General features: G+C 30.4%; 2 protein-coding genes across 2 annotated transcripts in view; both read right to left on the bottom strand.

Moving 5' to 3' along the window:
- Positions 1-3,130: 3,130 nt before the first annotated feature.
- Positions 3,131-6,149, bottom strand: LOC111678432 (laccase-like). Its single transcript, XM_046950544.1, has 4 exons — positions 6,048-6,149; positions 5,612-5,980; positions 3,492-4,717; positions 3,131-3,416 (listed from the first exon to the last, which is right to left on the bottom strand). The coding sequence occupies exons 1-4, from the start codon at positions 6,124-6,126 to the stop codon at positions 3,168-3,170; spliced, it is 1,923 nt and encodes a 640-aa protein (XP_046806500.1). The 5' UTR covers positions 6,127-6,149; the 3' UTR covers positions 3,131-3,167.
- Positions 6,150-10,206: 4,057 nt separating this feature from the next.
- The window catches only part of LOC111678413 (serine-rich adhesin for platelets), a 56,931-nt gene continuing 41,889 nt past the window's right edge, over positions 10,207-25,248 (bottom strand). The window contains 6 exon segments of the mRNA XM_046949846.1: positions 10,207-10,343; positions 14,077-14,950; positions 15,305-15,668; positions 19,372-19,524; positions 19,595-19,784; positions 20,881-23,350. Of these exon segments, the coding sequence (XP_046805802.1) occupies positions 10,302-10,343; positions 14,077-14,950; positions 15,305-15,668; positions 19,372-19,524; positions 19,595-19,784; positions 20,881-23,350 (4,093 nt within the window). The 3' untranslated portion in view covers positions 10,207-10,301.

Below are 25,248 nucleotides of genomic sequence, written 5' to 3'. Positions count from 1 at the left end.
ATTAATAATTTATAGGGCCATATTATTTATAATCATTTTAAAATAGATTTTCTTTTACAATTTTGCTAATTTTATAACTTTGGCCCACATTGAATGTCATAATTATGTTTTGAACTTGCAAATGTCCATCTCTGCAAGTCTATAAATTATACTCTCATCTGCTTAAGACAGTTTACTCTCATCACGACGACATTAGTAAAGAATGTCTTTGTAATTTGTTTCGACATTATTTACAGTTACAAATCAAAAATAAATTTACAAAAAATAGTGGTTACTAGGGTTCTATAAATCGACTTTCGAATAATCGAAAAATCTATTTTTTGTCGAAAAGTCTAAGTCGACTATTTTGTTCCAAAAAAGTCAATAACTAGACTATCGTCTGTGAAAAAAGTCGAAAAATCGACTTTGTAAAAAAAGTCGAAAAACATTGAAAAATGTCGAAAAGTCGAAATAAACCGGAAAAAGTCGAATATAGTAGAAAAAACTCAAAAATAGTTCAAAGATTTTAAAAAAGTGGAAAAAGTCAAAAACTCTAAAATAGTCGAAAAAACTCAAAAAGTCGAGAATTCGAAAAGTCGGCTATTTATAAAATACTTAAAGTCTAAAAGTTGACTTTTAATTAAATAAAAAAATTCGAAAAATCGACTTTTCATAAAATGCAAAAAAACGAAAAGTTGACTTTTAACTAAATACATAAAGTCGAAGAGTCGACTTTTCATTTCAGCTATAGAACTCTAGTGGTTACGTCTTTTTCGTCTGAACGTACCTTTGTGTGGGTTTCTTACTACTCAGTTAAACTCAGCTTAACTTGTTGTTAGATTAAACTCGATGATTGTGTTTTTCATTTATAGATTTAAGATTTGTTAACTTTGTTTGTATTGTCAGCTTTTCACTCAAAAACATAAACAATCAACAGCTGTTTTTTGCAAATATTACTTTTGTAATTTAGGTCTGAGTTGGGGAACAACTCCCGCGTCATCGCGATTATTTCTTAAACGCGTTCAGGCTGGTGTTTGTTGCCTGGCATTTTAGCAGTTTTGCGTCTTGCTCGCACTGGTGTAGTGTATCACTTCATATAATTGTTAAATGTTATATGTTGTCTACATTAACCTCGTGCTTTCATATCACCTCAAGTGAGGTTATGTTTTATTGATTGATACCATAGAATACTCATACATTTATACCCTGGTTGAGACCATTAAAACTCAAGTTTTTAAACTCTGGTTGAGACCTCAACTGACCATTAAAACTCTTCAAATTTACTGATGGAGTTCCATTTAAAACTCAAATTTAACTTAAGTGTTTAAAGGTTTCCAGCTTCCTATATGAATATATAGGTCGACTGGGAGAATTTCTTTATTTCTTCATCCGGATTCATTCTTTTATTGTTTTTGTCGATTGTTTTTTCTCACTTATAACTTAGGTATAATTGGCCAATTACACTCAGTTAAACTAAGCGCGGGTTTCTTACTCATCAGTTAAACTAGGCTTAACTTACTGTTAGATTAAACTCGGAAAAAATTTAGGCGGACTTTAACCGATGCTTGTGTTTTTCGGTTTTAGATTTAAGCTCAGTTAATTATGTTAGTATTGCCAAGTTTTCACTCAAAAACATAAACAATAAACAGCTGTTTTTTGCAAACAATACTTTTGTAAAATGGAAAATTTTGGCAAAATGTTAAATAAACATTTAAAACAATAATTAATAAAACAAAACAAATCAGAAAATTGCAATTTACTTAAAATATTATGTTTTTGTTCTTCCGAAATAATTGTTTTATTGTTTTTGTTAATTGTGTTTTCTCACTTATAACTTGAGTTTAATTGGCCAATTACATTCAGTTAAACTAAGATAATAAGTAAATTTACTGATAACTGAAAATCACGAAACATATATTAAACCAGGTTTAACCAAAGAATGAAGATTATCTTTATCAGAAAAACTCACCCTATGATAATAACATTACTGATTACTGAAAAACAAATAAACATACATTAAACTAGGTTTAACCAAAGAATGTAGATTATATTTATCAGAAAAACCCGTAGTTAAAAGTCTACTTAGATCGGGTTTTTGCGTTAACGTAAATCAAATTTCAAAATATATTTAATCTGATGTTAATCTCCTTTGATGTTTTTAAGTGCAAGATTAAACTACGCAGTGTTGCCATGTAAGATTGTTAACCCATGGACAGATGTATTAACCAAAAGTTTTTTCCCCCAATAAAGAACTATTTTTCACAGTCGAACCCTTACAAGAACAACCAAATTGAGTACTCAAAAACATCTTGATTAGAACAAACTATTTAGACTTAAAAACACAAAATTTATGTTCTTAATTTAAATTTTCTTTAATTTTCATATTACATTTACAATTGTCTTTGTCTTTTTTATAAAACATGCATTGTTTTGATAACAAACAGTGACGTTTTTTGTTATTTTGTATGGCAACACTGCAAAAGCATCAAAGGGGATTAAGATGAGATTAAAATTATTTTAATCTCATTATTTTTGCTCGTGACGTCTCTGTATACCCTGTGTCTCCACTCTAAAATGATTCTCGTCTATTTTATAAAGACATGTCTCGTCTACTTTATAAATACAACTCTCATCCACTCTTTATAAAGACGACTCCTAACTAGGGTTCTATAAATAGATTTTCGTACAATCGACTTTTTGTTGAAAAAAGTCGAAGTCGACTATTTTTTCCAAAAAAAGTCGACTTTGTAAATAAAAGTCGGAAAAATTCAAAAATAGTCGAAAAGTAGGAAAATTTCAAAAATAGTCAACAAGTCGAAAAAGGTTGAAAAATGTCGGGAAAAAGGTCGAAAATAGTCGAATAACATGGGAAAAACACAAAAAACGTCGGAAAAAGTCGAAAAGTCGGAAATCATAGGAAAAAGTCGAAAAGTCGGATGAAGTCGAAAAAAGTCGAATAACACGGGAAAAAGGTAAAAAAACGTCGGAAGAAGTCGAAAGGTCAAATATTTATAAAATACTAAAAGTCGAAAAGTCGACTTTTAATTAAATGCAAAAAGTCGAAAAGTCGACTTTTAACTAAGTACACTATAAGGACCACTCTAGTTTACTACTATAATTAAAATAATAGATAACACCACCGATATTGATATCTTTTTTATAAATTTTCCATAAATTTTTATTTCAAACTATGAATTATATAAACCACAATTACGAACAGGACATTTTTTCATTTGATTATCATTACCCACACGCAACACTGCTGACATACCATTCTCGGCATGTGTAGAAATGTGACAATGAAGAAACCAATAACCGGGATTATTCGAATAGAAACGTATAATGGTATAACCATAGGCCGGTACTTGTACAGTATCTTTTAGCGGAGCCTTAGAAAGACGTCTTGGCAAAGGTTTAAGACGATCGATATTTTCCAGCTGTAATTAAGAATATACAAATTAAAATATGTATATATAATAAAGTTTAAAAACATTTCGAAACTTTCAAATTACCTTATCAATTTTATTTCTACCCAAGACACCCATACCTACAACACGAAATGAATAACCATGTAAATGTATAGGATGTACAGTATCCGGTTTTCCCGATACAACTAATTCGATATGTTTAAAAGCTGGAACTTGTAAAATATTCGTACAATTGCAACGATTCTTTGAACAATTAATACCACGTTCTAATTGTTGAGTACGATTACAAAATTGTTTATCACTGGCCAAGTAGGGTGTTTTTGGCATTGTGAAAGTTATATCATCAATTTGATAAAGATTGGTATTACCCCGTGTCACTATACTCATACTAGTGTATAGTGTGAAATCGGGTTTTTTGTTAGGTTTAGATTTACTTTTTAATTCTAAAGCTTTGACATCATTAAAACTTAAACACTTGCGACTGGCACATGTTGTAATATTTAGACCATTAAACTCAATAGCATTTATTGGTTCATACTTATAGCTGGGTTCAGAACCTTTTGGCATGGCTAAACGATCTGCTGTTAGATAATGTAAAATTGCCTCTTGATGTAATTGATTTCTAGCACAATTTGTTAGACCTTTAACACGTATCCAATAATTGCCCACTTCACGATTGGCATTTAATACAAAGTCAAAACGTTCACCACTATGTAAAATAAGTTTTTGCACTTTTATGGGTTCAATATCATTGCCATCACTTGATATTATTTCAAGATCATGCTGATCGATACTAAACGAAACAGGACAATTGGCAACACCATTAGATATTAAACGAAATCTATAACGACCACCACGTGCCACTGTAAATTTTGAATATAAAATGGGTTTGATTGCATTTTTGAGATTGCGACCCAAACCATTTATAAGTATATTCATGGGATTTGATTGATTTAAATCTTTTGGCCAATCTTGTATCATTATAATATGTTCCGAATTATCGTAGTCATACGAACGGGCATGTACATTTTCTTCACGTGTTTGACGCACCACCATAGCTCCGGCCAACCCAAATGCTCTCTGATGATCTGTATGACTATGCCACCAATGAGTACCTGCATGATCGACTTCAAAACGATAACGATAAGTTTTTCCCGATTTTATGGGTAATTGCGATATATTTGGTACACCATCCATATAAGGAGCAGCAGACTGATGTATACCATGCCAATGTATGACAGTGGTTTCATTCATGCCATTGATTATATCAGCTACAATGGTATCACCATAACAGACTTCTATTTTTGGACCTAAACAAAAATAAAGCGATTAATTTTAAATTTTGAAACTAAAAGCCGTGATACACAGATATTGCAAAACAAAATGTGTTAAGTCAATCTAAAAATAAATTGATTCTGATGTTAATCCACTTTAGGGAGGGTTTCTGACTACTCATTTAAACTTGCTGTTAGATTAAACTCGGAACAAATTAAGACGGACTTTAACCGATGATTGTGTTATTCAGGGCGAGTTTTTCTGATAAAGATAATCTTCATTCTTTGGTTAGACCTGGCTTAATATATGTTTCGTGTTTTTCAGTTATCAGTAAAGTTACTTATTATCTTAGTTTAACTGAGTTTAATTGTCCAATTAAACTCAAGTTATAAGTGAGAAAACACAATTAACAAAAACAATAAAACAATGATTTCGGAAGAACAAAAACATAATATTTTAAGTAAATTACAATTTTCTGATTTGTTTTGTTTCATTAATTATTGTTATAAATGTTTAATTAACATTTTTCCAAAATTTTCCATTTTAAAAAAGTATTGTTTGCAAAAAAACAGCTGCTCATTGTTTATGTTTTTGAGTGAAAACTTGGCAATACTAACAAAGTTAACTGAGCTTAAATTTAAAACTGAAAAACACAATTATCGGTTAAAGTCCGCCTAAATTTGTTCCGAGTTTAATCTAACATCAAGTTAAGCCTAGTTTAACTAATGAGTAAGAAACCCGCACTGAGTATTCAAAATCAAATTTCGAAAATTAATTTTAACTTAATCCCTAATCCTTCACCTAAAGATTGGCGCTAAATAGTAAATCTCAAAATAGACTTTTTGTGGTTTTCATAATTTCATCAAGCGTTGTAATAAATTCTTCTCAAAGTAGAAAAAACCCCGTTCCCTCTTCATTTCTTTACTCACCTGGCAATAGACCATTTACCACCATTACCTCTGTTCGCACACCATCAGCATATTTACAATAATCGAAATCTCCATTCCCATTAGATCCATAAATATTAGATGAATTTATATATTCTTTTTTATTATATTTATAACGATTTTTAGGAATCATATAGCGAACACAAGCAGGTCCCATAGTTTCATCATGATGTAAAATCATCTTATAATAACAGGTCATATGTTGTTGAGCTATACATTCTCGTTTACAAGGATGTTTATTGAAATTATCATTGGGAGGGAAGAGCCAATTGCGGGACTCTGCCTCTAATGAAAGTTTTGGATATAATTTACGTATATTGTTAAAACTTGTTAAAGTATGTTTTGCATTAACTAGAAAAAAAGAGGATTTTCGTTAAATCTTAACATCATTTACTATCAAGTCTTTATACTCTATTACCTTTTTGATTTAATACTTCCGTTATATTTAAAATTACTATGACTAATATCACAATATATGGCCGCCGATATTTATTCATGTTTCCTTTCTTTTGTAAGGTTTTATAACAACTAAATTATAATTTAATTGATCTTTAATATGTTGTCTACTTTTCCATTATTACTTTTGAGTTCTGAGTACATGGTGTTACTATTTTAAACAAAGTATTTCCCCATCCTTTCGATGAATAATTATTGTTAACAATAAATAATATTCATTGATTGTTACTTTTAATTTAGAAATTAGATTCATGTCTATTTTATAAATTTAATAAACGTCTATTTATATTGAAATCTTTAGGTGAAAGATTAGTTGGTTTTGAGTACATAGGGCGGGTTTTCAGATAAAGATAATTTACATTCTTTGGTTAAATTTTGTTTAATCTATGTTGTGAAATGTTTTAAATCTCGATTGGTACAAATTATATAGATTTAAAACACAACACACAATTATCTTCTTTTTTTGTATAAAACATGTATTGTTTTGATAACAAATAGTGACGTTTTCTGTTGTTTTGTATGGCAACACTGTGAAGTTTAATCTTGTAGTCAAAAACATCAAAGGGTATTAATATCAGATTGAAATTATTTTTAGATTAATTAATGTATATATTATTTGGCATTTGATCGCCAACTTAAAAACCCGCTCTTATAGATTGGAGTATCTTCTAGTTACGTTACAGATTCATGTCTGTTTATAGAGATAACTCTCGTCTATTTATAGAGTAAGCTGTTGCATATTTAAAGGCTAGACTCTTGTCTATTTGTGTATCTATATCTATAGAATAGGCTCTCGTCTATAAGTAGAATCGCACTCGTCGATATAAAGAATAGACTCTCGTCTATTTGTAAAAAGACTATTTGTAGAAAATATTCTTGTCCATTTGTAAAATAGACTCTCGTCTATTTTGTTGAATAGACTCTCGTCTATTTGTTGAATAGACTCTCGTCGATTTGTAGAATAGTCTAGCCAATTTGTAGGATAGACTCTAGTCTATTTGTAGAATAGACGCTAGCCTATTTGTATAATAGACTCTCGTCTATTTCTAGAATAGACTCGTCTATTTTTAGAATAGACTCTCGTCTATTTTTAGAATAGACTCTCGTCTATTTTTAGAATAGACTCTCGTCTATTTCTAGAATAGACTCTCGTCTATTTTTAGATTAGACTCTCGTCTATTTCTAGAATAGACTCTCGTCTATTTCTAGAATAGACTCTCGTCTATTTGTAGAATAGACTCTCATCTCTTTGTAGAATATACTCTCATCTATTTGTACAATAGACTCTCGTCTATTTGTAGAATATAATCTCATCTATTTCTAGAATATAATCTCGTCTATTTCTAGAATAGACTCTCGTCTATTTCTAGAATAGACTCTCGTCTATTTCTAGAATAGACTCTAGTCTGTTTCTAGAATAGACTCTAGTCTGTTTCTAGAATAGACTCTCGTCTATTTCTAGAATAGACACTCGTCTATTTCTAGAATAGACTCTCGTCTATTTCTAGAATAGACTCTCATCTGTTTGTAGAATATACTCTCTTCAATTTGTAGAATAGACTCTTGTCTATTTGTAGAGTAGACACTTGTCTATTTGTAGAATAGACTCTTATATATGTTTGTAGAATAGACTCTTGTCTATTTGTAGAATAGACTCTTGTCTATTTGTAGAATAGACTCTTGTCTATTTGTAGAATAGACTCTCGTCTATTTGTAGAATAGACTCTCGTCTATTTGTAGAATAGACTCTCGTCTATTTCTAGAATATACTCTCGTCTATTTCTAGAATATACTCTCGTCTATTTCTAGAATATACTCTAGTCTATTTCTAGAATAGACTCTCGTCTATTTCTAGAATAGACTCTCGTCTGTTTCTAGAATAGACTCTCATCTGTTTGTAGAATATACTCTCTTCAATTTGTAGAATAGACTCTTGTCTATTTGTAGAGTAGATACTTGTCTATTTCTAGAATAGACTCTCGTCTATTTCTAGAATAGACTCTTGTCTATTTGTAGAATAGACTCTCGTCTATTTCTAGAATAGACTCTCGTCTATTTCTAGAATAGACTCTCGTCTATTTCTAGAATAGACTTTCATCTGTTTGTAGAATATACTCTCGTCAATTTGTACAATAGACTCTTGTCCATTTGTAGAATAGACTCTCGTCTATTTCTAGAATAAACTCTCTTCAATTTGTATAATAGCCTCTTGTCAATTTGTAGAAAAGACTCTTGTCTATATGTAGAATAGACTCTTGTGTATTTGTAGAAGAGACTCTTGTTTATTTGTAGTATAGACTCTCATCTATTTATAGAATAAACTCTCGTTTATTTATAGAATAGACTTTCGTCTATTTATAGAAAATACTCTCGTCCATTTGAAGAATTTGTACAATTAACTCATCTATTTTATAGAATAGACTCTCGTCTGTTTATAGAGAAAACTGTCTATTAAAGACTAGATCTCGTCTTGTTATAGAATAGACTCTCGTCTATTGATAGACTTTATAATCTCACCTTTTACTAAAATAAACTCTCGATAGTAGGCACTGAACTCTAGCATTCTTCCTTCTCCTCTAAATAATTTCAATAATAAAAACGCATTTAATTTATTTTTTGTTTAATAATTCAATTAAATTTTATTTTATTTTTATAATACAATATTAAAATGTTCATTGTTTGTTTATACAAGTAATAAAAACTAAATAAAATTTCGTTACATTACATTCGAAAAAGGAATTTAAGTGAATTAAAAAATAGTAATTATAATAATAAAACTAATAAATTTCAATAATATTATAATTACAAGTTTTTAAACTTTTTTTTCTTTATTAATATTTTGAAATATTAATTTAAAATGTTTATAACATTACTACGGTATATATGTTTGTTTATGTATGTATAATTATTATCTTATGGTTATTTTTTTATATATTTATAAACAAAATAGGATTGAGATTTAAAGGTTTTAAGGTAGGTGGCTGTTTGTTTGGATGTTTGGTTAATAATACAGGAATTGTGTTATGGTTTGTTATGAAAAAAATAATTAAATATATAATCTTAATAAAAAAAAGAAAAACTAAACAAATTGATATTTTATACAGTTAGTACCTAAAACGTACTGGCTCTATAGGTTTGTATGTTTTTTAAACTATATTTTTACAAAAAAAAGAAACCTTTTAAAAAGGACTTTTTAAACAAAATAATATTAAGAATATAAAAATTATAAAAACAAATGTTAAAAATATACATTTACTACTTTTATGTTTTAAGGTTTTTATAATAAATTTAAATTTTCCATTTTGTTTTGTTTTTTTCTTCAATGATTCAATAAAGAATCTATAGAGAAATCTTTTAATTTGGCTATAGACTCATCATTGTTGTTGTTGTTATTTATAGAAATATTATTATTGTTATTATTAATAACACTACTACTACTACTACTAATGCTGTTGCTAACACTGCTGCTGCAATTGATGTTATTGTTGTTGCTATTTTTATTAAAATTCTTAAAATCTGTTGTAATCTGTTGTGTTTGATGTTGTAATTTTATTTTATTACGTGGTTTACGTAAAAATTTTGTTGATATATTAAATTTTCCCGATTTTGGAGCCTGACGAAAATTTCTCAATTCATTTAATGTATTGGCATTCTTTTCCATTTCCATATTATTACTATCGAAACTTTTTAAAAATCTTTGGACTTGTTTCAACTGTTGTTGTGTATGAGCTGAGCTGGAACTTAATAATTGCTGTTGTTGTTTAGCTTTCATTTCTGTTTCATTTTCATCTTCAGCTTCATAGTTTTCTGAATGTTGTGAAGATGATTGTGATTGCAGGGAATCACTTTCTTCGCTGTCATTGATAATTAAGGTTGTGGAGGAGCTGTTTATGTTATTGCTGCTGTTGTTATTGTTGTTTATTTTAGATTTATCCTTTTTATTTTCATTTAGCACAGTTTTGCTGTCATTCTTAGCAGTTGACGAAATGTTGAGTGTTTTATCTTCACTTTTTGCATCCTCATATTCATCATCTGATGATAATGCTATGATTTCTTGAGTTTTAAAATCAATGGACTTTTCTTTTTCTATTCCTCCAACTGCTAATTGTTTTATAGTTTTCTGTTTGCTATTTTTATTATCTTCATTATTACGTTTGTTTGATTTTGTATTGATTTTCTTTGTTGCTTTTGTAGGCTCTTCAAGTGAATATAAATTTCAGCTGGCCTTTGGTATGTTATCGTTTCGCCTTAGTTGTGACTGTTTAAGAAGGAGTATGGGAAATTGAATTTAGATTATTAGTTTTATAAAGAATACACATAGTTTTTTTTCTTAATATTTCAAAACTATGAAAGTGGTAGAAAAATTGTGAATTTTATAAAAAGTTAGCGTTTCTTTACTATATAAAATTCACAATTTTTAGAAAATATTGTTTAAAAAATAGTACAAATCACTTAAATGTAATTGCGAAGTCTTCTTCTTTTTAATAAATTACGTTTTTTTTCTACAAATTTGTCATCAATTGAACTATAGTTCTAAGATAACTTTAGAAACGAGTACAATGTTTTAGGATAGATTTCAAGAATTAATGGCAAAAAAGCACTAGTTTCAATATCTCTATTTAAGTTTCTAAGGCGGGTTTCTTACCCATCAGTTAAACTAGGCTTAACTTGTTGTTAGATTATATACAAGTAAAATTTTAACTCAAACTACTCACACGTTATCTAGAAACAACATATTAAACTCGAAACAAATTTAGGCGGACTTTAACCGACGATTGTGTTTTTCAGTTTTAGATTTAAGCTCAGTTAACTTTGTTAGTATTGCCAACTTTTCACTTAAAAACATAAACAATGAACAGCTGTTTTTTGCAAACAATACTTTTGTGAAATGGAAAATTTTGGAAAAATGTTAAATAAACATTTAAAACAATAATAAATAAAACAAAACAATTCAGAAAAATGCAATTTACTTAAAATATTAAGTTTTTGTTCTTCCGAAATCTTTGTTTTATTGTTTTTGTTAATTGTGTTTTCTCACTTATAACTTGAGTTTAATTGGCCAATTACACTCAGTTAACTAAGATAATAAGTAACTTTACTGATAACTGAAAAACACAAAACATATATTAAACCAGGTTTAACCAAAGAATGAAGATTACCTTTATCAGAAAAACTCGCCCTATGTGATTTGTACTAAGCTTAATAACGTTAGGCAAACTTTTTTCTGCAACATTTTTATTTAAAACGATTTTATCCATTTTATTAGATAATTAAACTTTTTTCTTGTTTTCCTTATTTAAACACCAAAACTTATGCTATGTATACACGGTTGTAAGATCTTACAACGTTGACAGTAAAATGTGCAGAAAATGTCTAATAATACTGTCAACTAACAAATTTTGTCTTGCAATATTTTGCAAAATACATTGCAAAAGAAAAATTTTTAAGTTCAGATGATTATTAGACATTTTCTTAACATTTTACTAATAACGTTGTAAGATCTGACAACGGCTTTTAGAAACTGATAGTATAAAGTTTCTAATAACATTTGTCAAATGCACAAGCCTGTTGTATCAAAATATCTACGTTTCAAACCAGTTTTTCTAAATATCTCAATGAAGGAGAGACTTTTTACATCACTTTAGTGGGGAGGATATATTGGGTTTGTGCTGATGTTTGTAACATACAAAAGTATTCGTCCTATATTTACCTTTAATCGGCTTAGAATCGCTTTCTGAGTCGATTAAGCTATGTCCGTCCGTCTGACTGTTCCTGTGAACCTTGTGCGCAAGGTACAGGTCGCAATTTTCAAGATAATTTGACGAAATTTGGCATTCACGAAGCCCAAGGACGAAACCTATTGCAAATGAATAAAATCGGTCCATTATTTCGCCTAGCCCCCATACAACCGTACCCCCGAATAGTGCCTTTGAGCTAATAATTAAGTTAAATATTCTCTTATGTTAACAAAAGTCGTCAAAGCGTACTTTTATAGAACTTTTAATAACATTACCAATTTTTGTAATGATCGGGCCTCATCTGACCCTATCCCCCATACAAACTCCTTTCAGAAAATGACTTGAAGGTCAAAGTTCACATATAAACATTAATAAAACTTTAAAATTCTATATAAATAACTTTGAAGTAAACGTGAATTCCTCTAACAACATTTATAATGATAGGCCCATATTTTCCCCTACTCTCCTTTGAGTCTATTTTTAACATACTGACTGGTGTAGGGTATCATATGTTCGGCCATGGCCGACTATACATTCATACTTGTTTTTACTTTTGGATGCCTGTTCGCTCTGTCATAAAGTTTTAAATATGACCTACAACATGTTTTTTTTTTAAGTTTATGACACAATATCTAAAAGAACTGATGTAATATATATCCTGATTTGCTTTAATCCTTCCAAAAAGTGTACTTTGGTTTCTGGGTTTCAAGCTTTACTAAACTTTAATTTTCACTAAAAAAACGAGTATCTGTAACATTACGTTTGTTTATTTAGGGCGAGTTTCTTACTCCTCAGTTAAACTAGGCTTAATTTGCTGTTAGATTAAACTCGGAACAAATTTAGGCAGACTTTAACCGATGATTGTGTTTTTCAGTTATGGATTTAAGTTCAGTTAACTTTGTTAGTATTGCTTTTAACTCAAAAACATAAACAATGAACAGCTGTTTTTTGTTAATAATACTTTTGTAAAATGAAAAATTTTGGAAAAATGTTAAATAAACATTTAAAACAATAATTTAATAAAACAAAACAAATCAGAAAATTGCAATTTACTTAAAATATTATGTTTTTGTTCTTACGAAATCATTGTTTTATTGTTTTTGTTAATTGTGTTTTCTCACTTATAACTTGAGTTTAATTGGCCAATTACACTCAGTTAAACTAAGATAATAAGTAAGTTTACTGATAACTGAAAAACACGAAACATATATTAAACCAGGTTTAACCAAACAATGAAGATTATCTTTATCAGAAAAACTCGCCCTTAATGTAGTATTAAATATCAAACTATTATTCTCGTGTGAATGTTAAATTTAAATGTAAACAAAACAGAAGAAGAATACTTGCATAAAGTAAACATTTAAAATTGCAATAAAATTAAAAACTATTATTAATAAATATTGAAGATGATTTTTCTTCTTCTTTTATGATGAAATATCACAGACATTTTGCACAATTTGCAGAAACTTTTAAAAAAATGTTGCCGCAATAGTTTGCCTAACATTTTATAAACATTTACATATATAAGTTTTGTTATTATTATTCAGTCCTTATAACTATGAAACAAACACATCAAACAAATATGTTGCTGGAGGTGAAAGAGGGGGGGTTTTTTGGTGGGAATTTATATGAGCAGGAGTAAGGTGGTAAATTGTTGGGTGTTGTTGTTGATTAATATTGATTTAAATATATATATTTTTTGAGCGGTTGTGGTAATTGGTGGTGATGATGAATGTAAAATTTTGACTTATCAAAATGAAAACAAACAAACAATAACAATAACATTTAATCATTTGCCAAATATGTTTTTTGATTTGTTGTTTTTTTTTTTACATATATTTTCGTTTTATATACACATGATGAGGTTGATGACATGAATTTAATTAAAAAATCAAACACGCCGGGAGTGTAGCTTTTTTTTAAATTTATTAAAAGAGTGAATACTCTTTATTTTTTTAAAAAAGTACGTCTGTCATATTTTGGTCCTTTAGCAACATAACCAAAAAACAAAAACTCTCTCGCTTGTAAAAATGTTGCGCCACAATGTTGCTATAAACATTTTGGTAGTATGATTTACTAAAAATGAAAACAAACAAACAAACAAGCTTTGAAGAATGGAATGTGATATGAGATGAGTTTGTAGAAACATAAAATGTGTTTTAAGTTTTGTTTTTTTTTTTTTAAATTTTATTTGGCTGCTATGAGTTTTAAAAGGCGCTTAAGGTTTTCTTTTTTTTTCGTATGACAAACTACCTGAAGATGAGGTTTATAGGGACCGGGATAATTGACGGCCGCTGAAGAAGAATTACAAGAAGAGGTGTTTGCACCAACACCAACAATGCCACCAATGTTACTATTACTAGTCGTAGTTGAAGAAGTTGTATTTTTTAGGTCATTTAGACTAGATTTAGTTAAACTAAGAACACCAACACCACCACCAGTTTGATTACAAGATGAAGCAGAAGACGAAGAAGTAGAATGGTGGTGAGAAGAAGTAGTGGTGCCAACACCACCAGCCAGTAGGGCACCACCACCACCACCAATACCAGTCTGTTTAGGGTCTGTCGTCTCATTTAGTAAAGCCGACGATGAGGAAGAGGACGAGGAAGTATAACCACTAACTAAACGATTGCCAGCTGTAGTGGTGGTAGTATTTAATGTTACATTACCTCCGATACGCGATGTGGTCATTGGATGAGGTTCATGATGAATTGCATGAGTGGCATGTGCTGTTGAATGAGACGATAAGTGAGAGTGATGATGCGTTTGCTGTTGTTGTTGTTGCTGCTGCTGTTGTTGTGAAGTAGAAGAAGAAGGAGGAGGAGGTTGGTGCATTGCAGAAGCTACATGTTGAATATGTTGTTGATGATGTTGTTGCTGCTGCTGGTGCTGATGATGCATATGATGAAGTTGTTGTTGCTGTTGCAAACGATTTGCTGAGACAGTTGTTGGTGGCATGTTAGAGGCAGCAGCTGTTACTGCATGCGATAAAGTCGATGAAGATGACATTGCTGGCAGCATGTTGGACAAATTACTACCGCCGCCACTATTATTACTGTTGTTATGTGCTACAGCTGTACTAGCTGGTACTAATTGTTGTGAGGCCGCTGATGTTGAAGCAGGATGTCTATTCAAAGACAACAACATAAACATTTTGTTTTTTTTTTGCATAAAATTATAAAGAAATATTTGATTTTAATAATAATTATAAGCGCAAACACATATAAAAACGAGAGAGCATTATTACAATTTCTTTTTCAAATTCACTTAATTAGCGCGTCATTAATCTTTTTTTTTTAACAAAAACAAAGGATTTAAAAGGGTTTAAAACGCAATCTAAAAATTAAAAATCCAAAAAGGTTTATAAAAGTTTCAAGATTTTAAAGTGCCGAATACAAACTTGAATTCTTAGAAAAAGTGTCGAAACAAATTATTATCAAAAATAAATTAAAAAAGAAAAAGAAACAAACAATAAACTTACCTCATAGCTGAAGAAGACATTGTGGAACTATTTGAACTTTGTCGAAAATCTAAACCATTCTCAAGATTACTGCTATTGCCACCACCAACTACTAAGGATGATGATGATGCTGAGGAAGTAGATGATGATGTTAAACGACCCATACGTTCATTTCCTACTGCTGTTTGTCCAACACCCGTTGTACCTCTAGAGGTACTCGACGAGGTTGTACCCGATATAGAGGTCGTTGCTGCTGTTGCCAATGAAGCTGCTGTAGCAGCTGAGGCTGATGTTAAAGTGGGTGTGGAATTTATGGTCGATGTTGAGGCTGGAATGGCGGAAGATGTTGTTGTACTACTACTATTGTTACCGCCCGCTGTTGTTACTGTAATAAACGATTTTAATCGTGTATTGTTCTTTTTGTTAGGATTTCTAGGGATTAGTGAGAATAAAGAGATTGCTTTTTTTATTTCGTGTATTCCCTTTGTGGTCGGTAAATTTGAATTGTTTTGAATAGCCAATTTTGGACTTAATAGAGCGGTGTGATACACATCTTGATTTTTTATTTCGTTTTTAATTTTGTTTAAAATTGAAATTTTTGTGACTTTTTTTAAATTAAAATAGAACTGCTCTGGAACTGAATTAGAACTTAACTGTAACTGAACTAAAATTAATATGTACTAGAACTGAACAGAATTAGAACTAGAAATAAACCATAACTAAACAGGAACTAGAACTGCTCAAGAAATGAATTAATACTTAACTAGAACTGAACAGGAACTACCGATGAATTAATACTTAACTAGAACTGAACAGGAACTACTGATGAATTAGTACTGAACTAGATTTGAGCTAGAACTGATCTAGAACTGAACTAGACAAACTAGAACTGAACTACAACTGAATTACAACTGAACTAGAACTAGAACTGAACTAGAACCGAACTAGAACTGAACTAGAACTGAACTAGAACCGAACTAGAATTGAACTAGAACTGAACTAAAATTGAACTAGAACTGAACTGGAACTGAAATAGAACTGAACTAGAACTGAATTAGAACAGAACTTAAACTGAACAAGAACTGAACTACAACCGAATTACAACTGAACTAGAAATGAACTAGAACTAACCTAGAACCGAACTAGAACTGAACTAGAACTAAACTAGAACTAAACTAGAACTGAAATAGAACTGACCTAGAACCGAACTAGAACTGAACTAGAAGTGAACTAGAAGTGAAATAGAACTGAACTAGAACTGAACTAGAACTGAACTAAAACTGAACTAAAACTGAACTAGAACTGAACTAGAACTGAACTAGAACTGAACTAGAACTGAACTAGAACTGAACTAGAACTGAACTAGAACTGAACTTGAACTGAACTAAAACTGAACTAGAACTGAACTTGAACTGAACTACAACCGAACTACAACTGAATTACAACTGAACTAGAATTGAACTAGAACTGAACTAGAACCGAACTAGAACTGAACTAGAACTGAACTAGAACTGAACTAGAACTGAACTAGGACTGAACTAGAACTGAACTAGAACTGATCTTGAACTGAACTAGAACTGAACTACAACTGAACTACAACCGAACTAGAACTGAACTACAACTGAACTACAACCGAACTAGAACTGAACTAGAACCGAACTAGAACTGAACTAGAACTGAACTAGAACTGAACTAGAACTGAACTAGAACTGAACTAGAACTGAACTAGAACTGAACTAGAACTGAACTAGAACTGAACTAGAACTAGAACTGAACTAGAACTGAACTAGAACTGAACTAGTACTGAACTAGAACTGAAATAGAACTGAAATAGAACTGAACTAGAACTGAACTAAAACTGAATTAGAACTGAACTACAACCGAACTAGAACTGAAATAGAACTGAACCAGAACTGAACTACAACTGAGCTAGAAATGAACTAGAACTGAACTAAAACTGAACTAGAACTTAACTAAAATAGAACTAGAACCGAACTAAACTGGAAATACACTTGAACTGATCTAGAACTTAACTAGAACTGATCTAGAACTGAACTAGAACTGAACTAGAACTGAACTAAAACTGACCTAGAACTGAACTACAACCGAACTGGAACTGAACTACAACTGAGTTACAACTGAACTAGAAATGAACTTGAACTGAACTAAAACCGAACTAGAACTGAACTAGAACTGAAATAGAACTGAACTAGAACTAAACTAAAACTGAACTAGAACTGAACTAGAACTAAACTAGAACTGAAATAGAACTGACCTAGAATTGAACTAGAACTGAATTAGAACTGAAATGGAACTGAACTGGAACTGAACTAGAACTGAACAAGAACTAAACTAAAATAGAACTAGAACCGAAATACACTGGAAATACACTAAAACTAAGTGAAAACTGGGTTTAGAGTTCTGTTGAAACAAAGACAAAGACTTCAAATGATTATGCATTAACTTCTAAAAAACCCTTGATGTTTATAACCTAAACTGAGCTTTCCCTTCATGGATCGCAATGTAACCTTATTAGCAGGCTAAGTAAAAACGCATTCGTGATCCAAGTAAATTTGTTCATTATGTTTCTGCCTTTCAAGACGATAGTACCCAATGTTATCAAAATTTAGTTCCTATTATTTTTTCACCTTAATTTTGTTCTTAATTCTTATAGCTTTGAAGTTTTATGATTTGAACGTGTGAATTGGAATCTTTGTATAACAAATATTTTGTTCTTTCACAAAATGATTTCAGTTAGATTTTAAATTAATTAATATAAAATAAGTTTTTTATAATATACATTAAAATTCCCTATAGGAGTAGCAAGTGAATATAACATATAAAAGTGCATAATTTTAGTTTTTACATAAAAAGTGTGAAAATGTTTTGGGAATCCAATGTACCAAGAAAAGAAGAAATCTGTTGGAGAAGGAAGTATGTGAAAAAAAGACATGCGCCACCATTAAAAAAATAAATAAAATTAAAAAGAAAAGCAAAAAAAGCTTTTTTGATTTTGTTTTTTTTTTTTTTTAAGAATTATTCTTTATTGAATTGATTTTTGTTTTTTGTGTGTTTTTGTTTTTGTTTTGTATTTTAATAGAAATTAGATAAAATTTTTTATTTATTTTTTAAACAAATAAAATTTAAGAAATAACTTATTTAAAATATAGAAAATTACATAATAAGCTAAAAAGAAGAAATAATAATAATAAATGTTGTATAAATGTTAATTAAAATTACAATTAAATTAAAACACATTTATGTATAGAAAATAAAGTTATAAAATAGGTTTTTATAATAATAAGTAATAATATTTAAGAATTAATTACAAATTATTAGGCAGCAATAAAAAAAGTATTTTAAAGGAAATTGTATTAATTTAAAAAAAAATGTTAAAGATATTTCTTAACTAAAGGATTACGAAGGTATATATATAATTTAATTTGTATAATACACATTTTAAATTTTATTATAAAGTTTTAATGAATTTTAATGAATTCATAGGAAAGTTGTAAAAGTGTTTGTTTATGTAAGTGTGAAAGTAATAGATTTAAACTATATATACAAATACGTAATTAAATGAAAAAAATCCATAATTTGTAATAAAATGTTTTAATTATATAGTTATGATTGAAGTAAAAAAAAAATTAGAAATATTTGCAAATTTTGTTAAAAAAAAAAAATAAAATAACTTAACGTTAAACTTTATTTAGTATTAAGCCAAAACTTAAATTTAATTGTAATTTTAGATTTAAAAGTAGTTTTTTATATTTTTATAATTTTTTTTTTTTTGTAAAATTATAAATTTTATATTAGTTTTGTACGCTTCATATTCTTTGTTTTAAGAGCCAAGTTATTTATTTGCTTTTTCTTTAGTATTTGTGAGAGAACAAAATTTTGTGGTGACATTTGTCCACATAACATACATTTTATGTTTTTTGCCAAGATTAACCTTTCAACAGACACAGAGTTTTTAAATTTTTTTTTTAAATCCCTTTATTCTCTTTTTCTTTTCAACCAAAAAAAAAAGGGACCAACAAGTTCAAGTTTTTTTATTTCTTTCTTTCTTGTTTTCTATCTCTACTTACCTTGACTCTGTGTTGTATTTGTATTAAGCGGTATAGCTAATCTAGCATTAACAGCTAATAAATGATCTCTTCTTGCTATTAAACTAGAGACATGCTCCTCTAATCTTACATTTTCTGATTGTAATTGATGTAAACACGACAATAAAGAGGCAACTGCAAAGAAAGAAACATTTTAATAAAATTTTTATTTTTTGTAAAGTTTATTAATAAAAAATAAACTTACTATCGAAATGTTGAGCTTGTTCCATTAGGAATTGTGATCCTTGCTCCCATTGACGCTCTAATAATTGTTCTAGACTTTGTGGTATGGCTAGATTACCATTTGCTCCACTGCCAAACATTGAAGCCAATGGACTGGGTCCCGTTGATGCTACTGTAGTTGAGGGGGCTGCTGGTGTATTGGTAGAGGAGCGCTGAGATTAAAATACAAATATAAGATTAGTTTAGAAACTTTATTAGTTTAAGATCAAAACTAGTCATGAAATATAACTGAAAATATAACAGAATTTAACTAGAACAGATCAGGAACTGAGCTAGAACTTAACTAGAACTGAACTAGAACTAAACTAGAACTAAACTAGAACTAAACTAGAACTGAACTAGAACTGAACTAGAACTGAACTAGAACTGAACTAGAACTGAAATAGAACTGAGCTAAAACTGAACTAGAACAAGAAGTGAAGTGATACTGTTCTAGAACTGAACTGGAATTGAACTGAACTAGAACTAAAACTGAACTAGAACTTGAACTAAACTAGAACAAGAACTGAACTAGAACTGAACTAGAGCTGAACTAGAACTGAAATAGAACTGAACTAGAACAAGAACTGAACTAGAACTGAAATAGAACTGAGCTAAAACTGAACTAGAACAAGAATTGAAGTGAAACTGAACTAGAATTGAACTGAACTAGAACTGAACTAGAACTAAAACTGAACTAGAATTTGAACTAAACTGGAACAAGAACTGAACTAGAACTGAACTAGAGCTGAACTAGAACTGAACTAGAACTGAACTAGAACTGAACTAGACTGAACTAGAACTGAACTAGAACTGAACTAGAACTGAACTAGAACTGAACTAGAACTGAACTAGAACTGAACTAGAACTGAACTAGAACTGAACTAGAACTGAACTAGAACTGAACTAGAACTGAACTAGAACTGAACTAGAACTGAACTAGAACTGAACTAGAACTGAACTAGAACTGAACTAGAACTGAACTAGAACTGAACTAGAACTGAACTAGAACTGAACTAGAACTGAAGTAGAACTGAACTTGAACTGATCTAGAACTGAACTAAAACTGAACTAGAACTGAACTAAAACGGCACTACAACTGAACTAGAATTGAGCTAAAACTGAACTGAACTAAAACTGAACTAGAGCTGAACTAGAACTGAACTAAAACTGAACTAGAACTAAACTAGAACTGAACTTGAACTGAACTAAAACTGAACAAAAACTATAAATAAATAATAATAAATCATATAAAATATAAACACTTACCATTTTTCCCGGAAACGGTACACCCATAAACTGAGGCGCTGGCGGATCAGCACTATAAACACTATGATCCTGTATCTCCATACTCAATTGATCCGATAACTTCTGGGCCACACTACTATTCGGATTTATATGATTACCCAACATATGAGCAGCTGCCGAAACATTTATCGAAGACGATGTGGTGGTTGTTGATGCAGCGCAAGCCGGTGCTAATGAAGAGACTGCAGCAGCTGCTGCAGCTATAGCGGCACTGGTAGTAGTTGCAGCGTTAACACCACCATTTTGGAATAATTTTATATCTTTGAGATCATTTGCCATAAGAACATTTGTGTTTGATGTACTGGCGACTGAGTCCTTTGCCTTGCGACCACGTTTACGCTGGGAACCAGCCTCTGAACCCGGTGAACTGGGTGGTGAATCTTTAACAATATTCGTTAATACAGCTGAATTTGTGGTATCAATACTGGGTGGTAGATTCGTCGCATTAGATTGAGGTTCATAGGAGAATTTTAAACCACCACCTGCAGCACTAGCGAGCGAAGATGTAGAACAAGAGCTGGCATTGCTAATGTTAAAGGAGGAGGAAGAGAAGACACCACTATCAGGTGTTCTGTTGTTTGAAGTTGTTGTGGGATTGGCAGCAGAATTTAACGTTTTATTAAGGGATTTCGTTGTTGTTGGTGATGATAAAGATGATGAAGACGTTGAGTTGTTATGTTTATTGTTAGGATTGGTATTGGAGTTCGTGGTGGAGGTGTTGTTGGTGGTAGTAGCGGTAGTATTAGTGTTTTGTTGGATGGTGTTGGCATTGGCATTTGTAGGATTGTTATTATTGGGGTTATTTGGTTTGTTTTGGCCATTTATTGGAGAAGTGGTAGATATTGTTGTTGTTGTAGTTATAGGCAGGGTAGTAGAAGAAGAAAAAGAATTTGTAGAAATTGTGGTTAATGGCAAAATTTCTATAATATCATTATTATTATCGTTATTGTTATTGCTATTCTTATTAGCAGCAACATTTTGTGTATGTTGTTGCAGCAGCTGTTTATTAGCTGATGATGAAGAAGAAGCATTATTAGTATTAGTAGTAGTGACAGAAGTTGAGGAGGAAGTGGAAGAGGAAGAAGTAGTATTAAGGGAAGAAGAGGAGGAGTTAGTAGTAGAAGTGCTGTTGGCAATAGCAGCAGTAGATGAATTAGTAATAGATGAAGAAGAAGCTGTTGAAGAAGTAGTGACAGCTGAAGCATTAGCAGTGAAAGCATTATTATGGGAATTGTTTTTATTATTGTTATTATTTTGTTGGTTATTGGTTTTGGTCAAACGCTCAGGCGATTGCTGTTGTTGTTTATTATTGTTGGCAGCTTGAGCTGCAGCTGCCATTTGTTGCTGCTGCTGTTGTTGTTGCAACTGATTTTGTTGGGCTCTTAACATTTTCTTATTCAAAGGTTTATTGTTACTAGTTGTTGTTGGAGTTGGCGTTGAAGTGTTGGTTGTTGTTGTTGGAGGTGTTGGTGAAGTTTCAGCAACTTCTGTATTGCTACTACTATGATGACTATTGTTATTATGTGTTTTACTACTACTGCTATTGCTACTACTATTTATAGAACTATGACTACTGCTACTAATAAGACTATTGTTGTTATTATTATTATTGTTGTTGTTTGTTGCATTATTTGTGTTATTATTAAGAGAATTTTTAGAAAAAGTTGTAGATGTTGTAGATAATGAAGAAGAAGAGGAGGAAGAAGAAATGCTTTGGTCATTGTGGCTGTGGTTATTATTTTTGTTGCTATTATTGCTATTTGAGTTTGTAAGATTGGTTGCTGTGGCCGAGTTTATTGTAGCAGTAATACCACTTGAACCAGCTGTTGCTGAAGCGGGCAAAGGTGAAGTTGCATTACTTTTTCTTCTAACTGCTGCATTTTTAGAAGTATCAGAAGATGATGAAGATGTTGACGACGAAGAGGAAGAGGCATTAGAAGAAGCTGCTGCCTGTTGTCGTGTTACAGCTGCAGTAGAAGTATTATGCTCACTATTACTGCTGCTGCTATTGCTGGAGGAACTTTGCAACATTACCACCGGTGAGGCTGATGGTGTGGCCGTTGGTGTGCTATTGGGTGTGGAAGTACGTGTTGAGGGTGTTGGTGTACTACTGGGCGGCGGTAATGATAATGGTGAGGGAGCTAAGGGCGGTGGTGTGGGTGTAGTTAAATCATTGTGATAATGCGGTACTGGTGAAGAAGATGAGTTAGCATTAGCTGCTGCTGCAGTTGATGTTGTATTACTAGTTGTTTTTGTTAATTTCTCTTGTGGTGGATTTGCAGCATTATCAGTTGTTGTTGTAGTATTTGAATTTTGTGTTTTATTAGAAGCAGCCCTTTTTTTACCCGATCTGGAATTCGATTTTTGGCTAGTATTTTGTTGTTGCTGTTGTTGTTGTGCTTGCAACATACTACTTTCACCTGAGCGTGATCTAATTATCGTGTTTTTCAGTTTATTTGTAACGTTTTTTTTTAAGTGTTTGTGTTTATTATAATTTTTTTAATTACGAAAAATTTTATAAAATTTTTGTTTTTATGTGTTGGAAAGAGAGAAAAAAAAAGAAATAAAATTTTATATTTCTTTGGCTGGTACATTGTTGGTTTGAACATTTCTTTTTTTAAAAAATGAAAGAAAAATCTTGTAATTTTCAATGTTAAATATGTGTGTGTGGTGTTTTGAAACAAATATGTTTGATTGGTGTGAGTTGTTGGGGGTAGGGAAGACGTAGTAAATTTGAAAAATTTATATGGTAATGATAACAACAAAAATGATTTTTTTAATTTTTTTTCCCAAAAAAACAAACAAACACATAATACAAACAAAAAAAGTATAGAAAAATGCAAAAGTAGGGAAAGGGATTAATAGGAAACATTAATGAATTAATAAACAAAACTAACATTTAAAAGGAAATTAAAGCTTGGAAAAGGGTTCAAAAAAAAAAGAAAATGCTAAATAAAAAAACGGGTTGGGGTATCAAGAAGCAATAACAAACTTTATTTATTAAATAAAATCCTTAAAGAGATAAAAAAATCATTTTGAAATTACAGTATTTAGTGTAAAATCGTTTAAAAGCAATATAATCACCAAAGGACATGAGAACATTTTTTAAGCTTTTTGATTTACTAAACCCCAGGGGCTCTAAAACCATATAATGGTTAAGAAAATTTGAAGAAAAAAGTAAAAGGAACGTTTATTCCCTTAGCCTATTCCAAAAAACTCTTGTTTTCTTTTAGGAAATGGATGATTAGAGGAAGTTATTTTTGTTTGATTTTTAGTATATATATTATACAATTGTTTCTTTTATATACAAATTAGCAAAACATTTTTTTTTGTTAATTTTCATAATTTTTTTATCAGATTCGAGCAGCAACCAGTCTTTTTTATAAATTTTCTTAATAAGCAAGAAAAATAATTTACAGTCCAATAATAACCAAAGACATTTTTGAAGAGATAATCTTTTTTTTAGAAAAAAGTAATTAAAAAAAATATACTTAAAATATATTTAAAACAAAATAATAAAAACATGCATTTTCATGAATATAAACAGATTAAAAGCAACTAACAAATTCCCTGAACTGAACTAGAACTGAACTAAAACTTAACTAGAACTCAACAAGAACTGAACTTGAACTAAACTAGAACTGAACTGAACAAGAACTGAACTAAAACTGAACTAAAACTGAACTAGAACTGAACTAGAACTGAACTAGAACTGAACTAGAACTGAACTAGAACTGAACTAGAACTGAACTACAACTGAAATAAAACTGAACTAAAACTGAACTAAAACTAGAACTGAACTAGAACTAACAAGAACTGAACTAGAACTGAACTAAACAGAACTAAACTAGAACTGAACTAAATTCTCTTGAAACAGAACTAGTATGAAACTCGAACTGAACTCGAATTGAACTAGAACTGAACTAGAACTAACAAGAACTGAACTAGAACTGAACTAGAACTGAACTAAACAAGAACTAAACTAGAACTGAACTAAATTCGCTTGAAACAGAACTAGTATGAAACTCGAACTGAACTCGAATTGAACTAGAACTGAACTAGAACTGAACAAGAACTGAACAAGAGCTAAACTAGAACTGAACTAGAACTGAAATAGAACTGAACTAGAACTGAATTATAACTGAACTAGAACTAAAAAAGAACTGAACTAGAACTTAAATAGAACTGAAATAGAACTGAAATAGAACTAGAACTGAATTAGAACTAGAACTGAACTAGAATTGAACTAGAACTGTACTAGAACTGAACTAGAACTGAACTAGAACTGAACTAGAACTGAACTAGAACTGAACTAGAACTGAACTAGAA

The sequence above is a fragment of the Lucilia cuprina genome, chromosome 4 (assembly GCF_022045245.1).
Source record: "Lucilia cuprina isolate Lc7/37 chromosome 4, ASM2204524v1, whole genome shotgun sequence".
NCBI classification, from domain to species: Eukaryota; Metazoa; Arthropoda; class Insecta; order Diptera; family Calliphoridae; genus Lucilia; species Lucilia cuprina.
The sequence above is the reverse complement of the archived record's forward strand: the minus strand, read 5'-3'. Positions and strand labels throughout refer to the sequence as shown.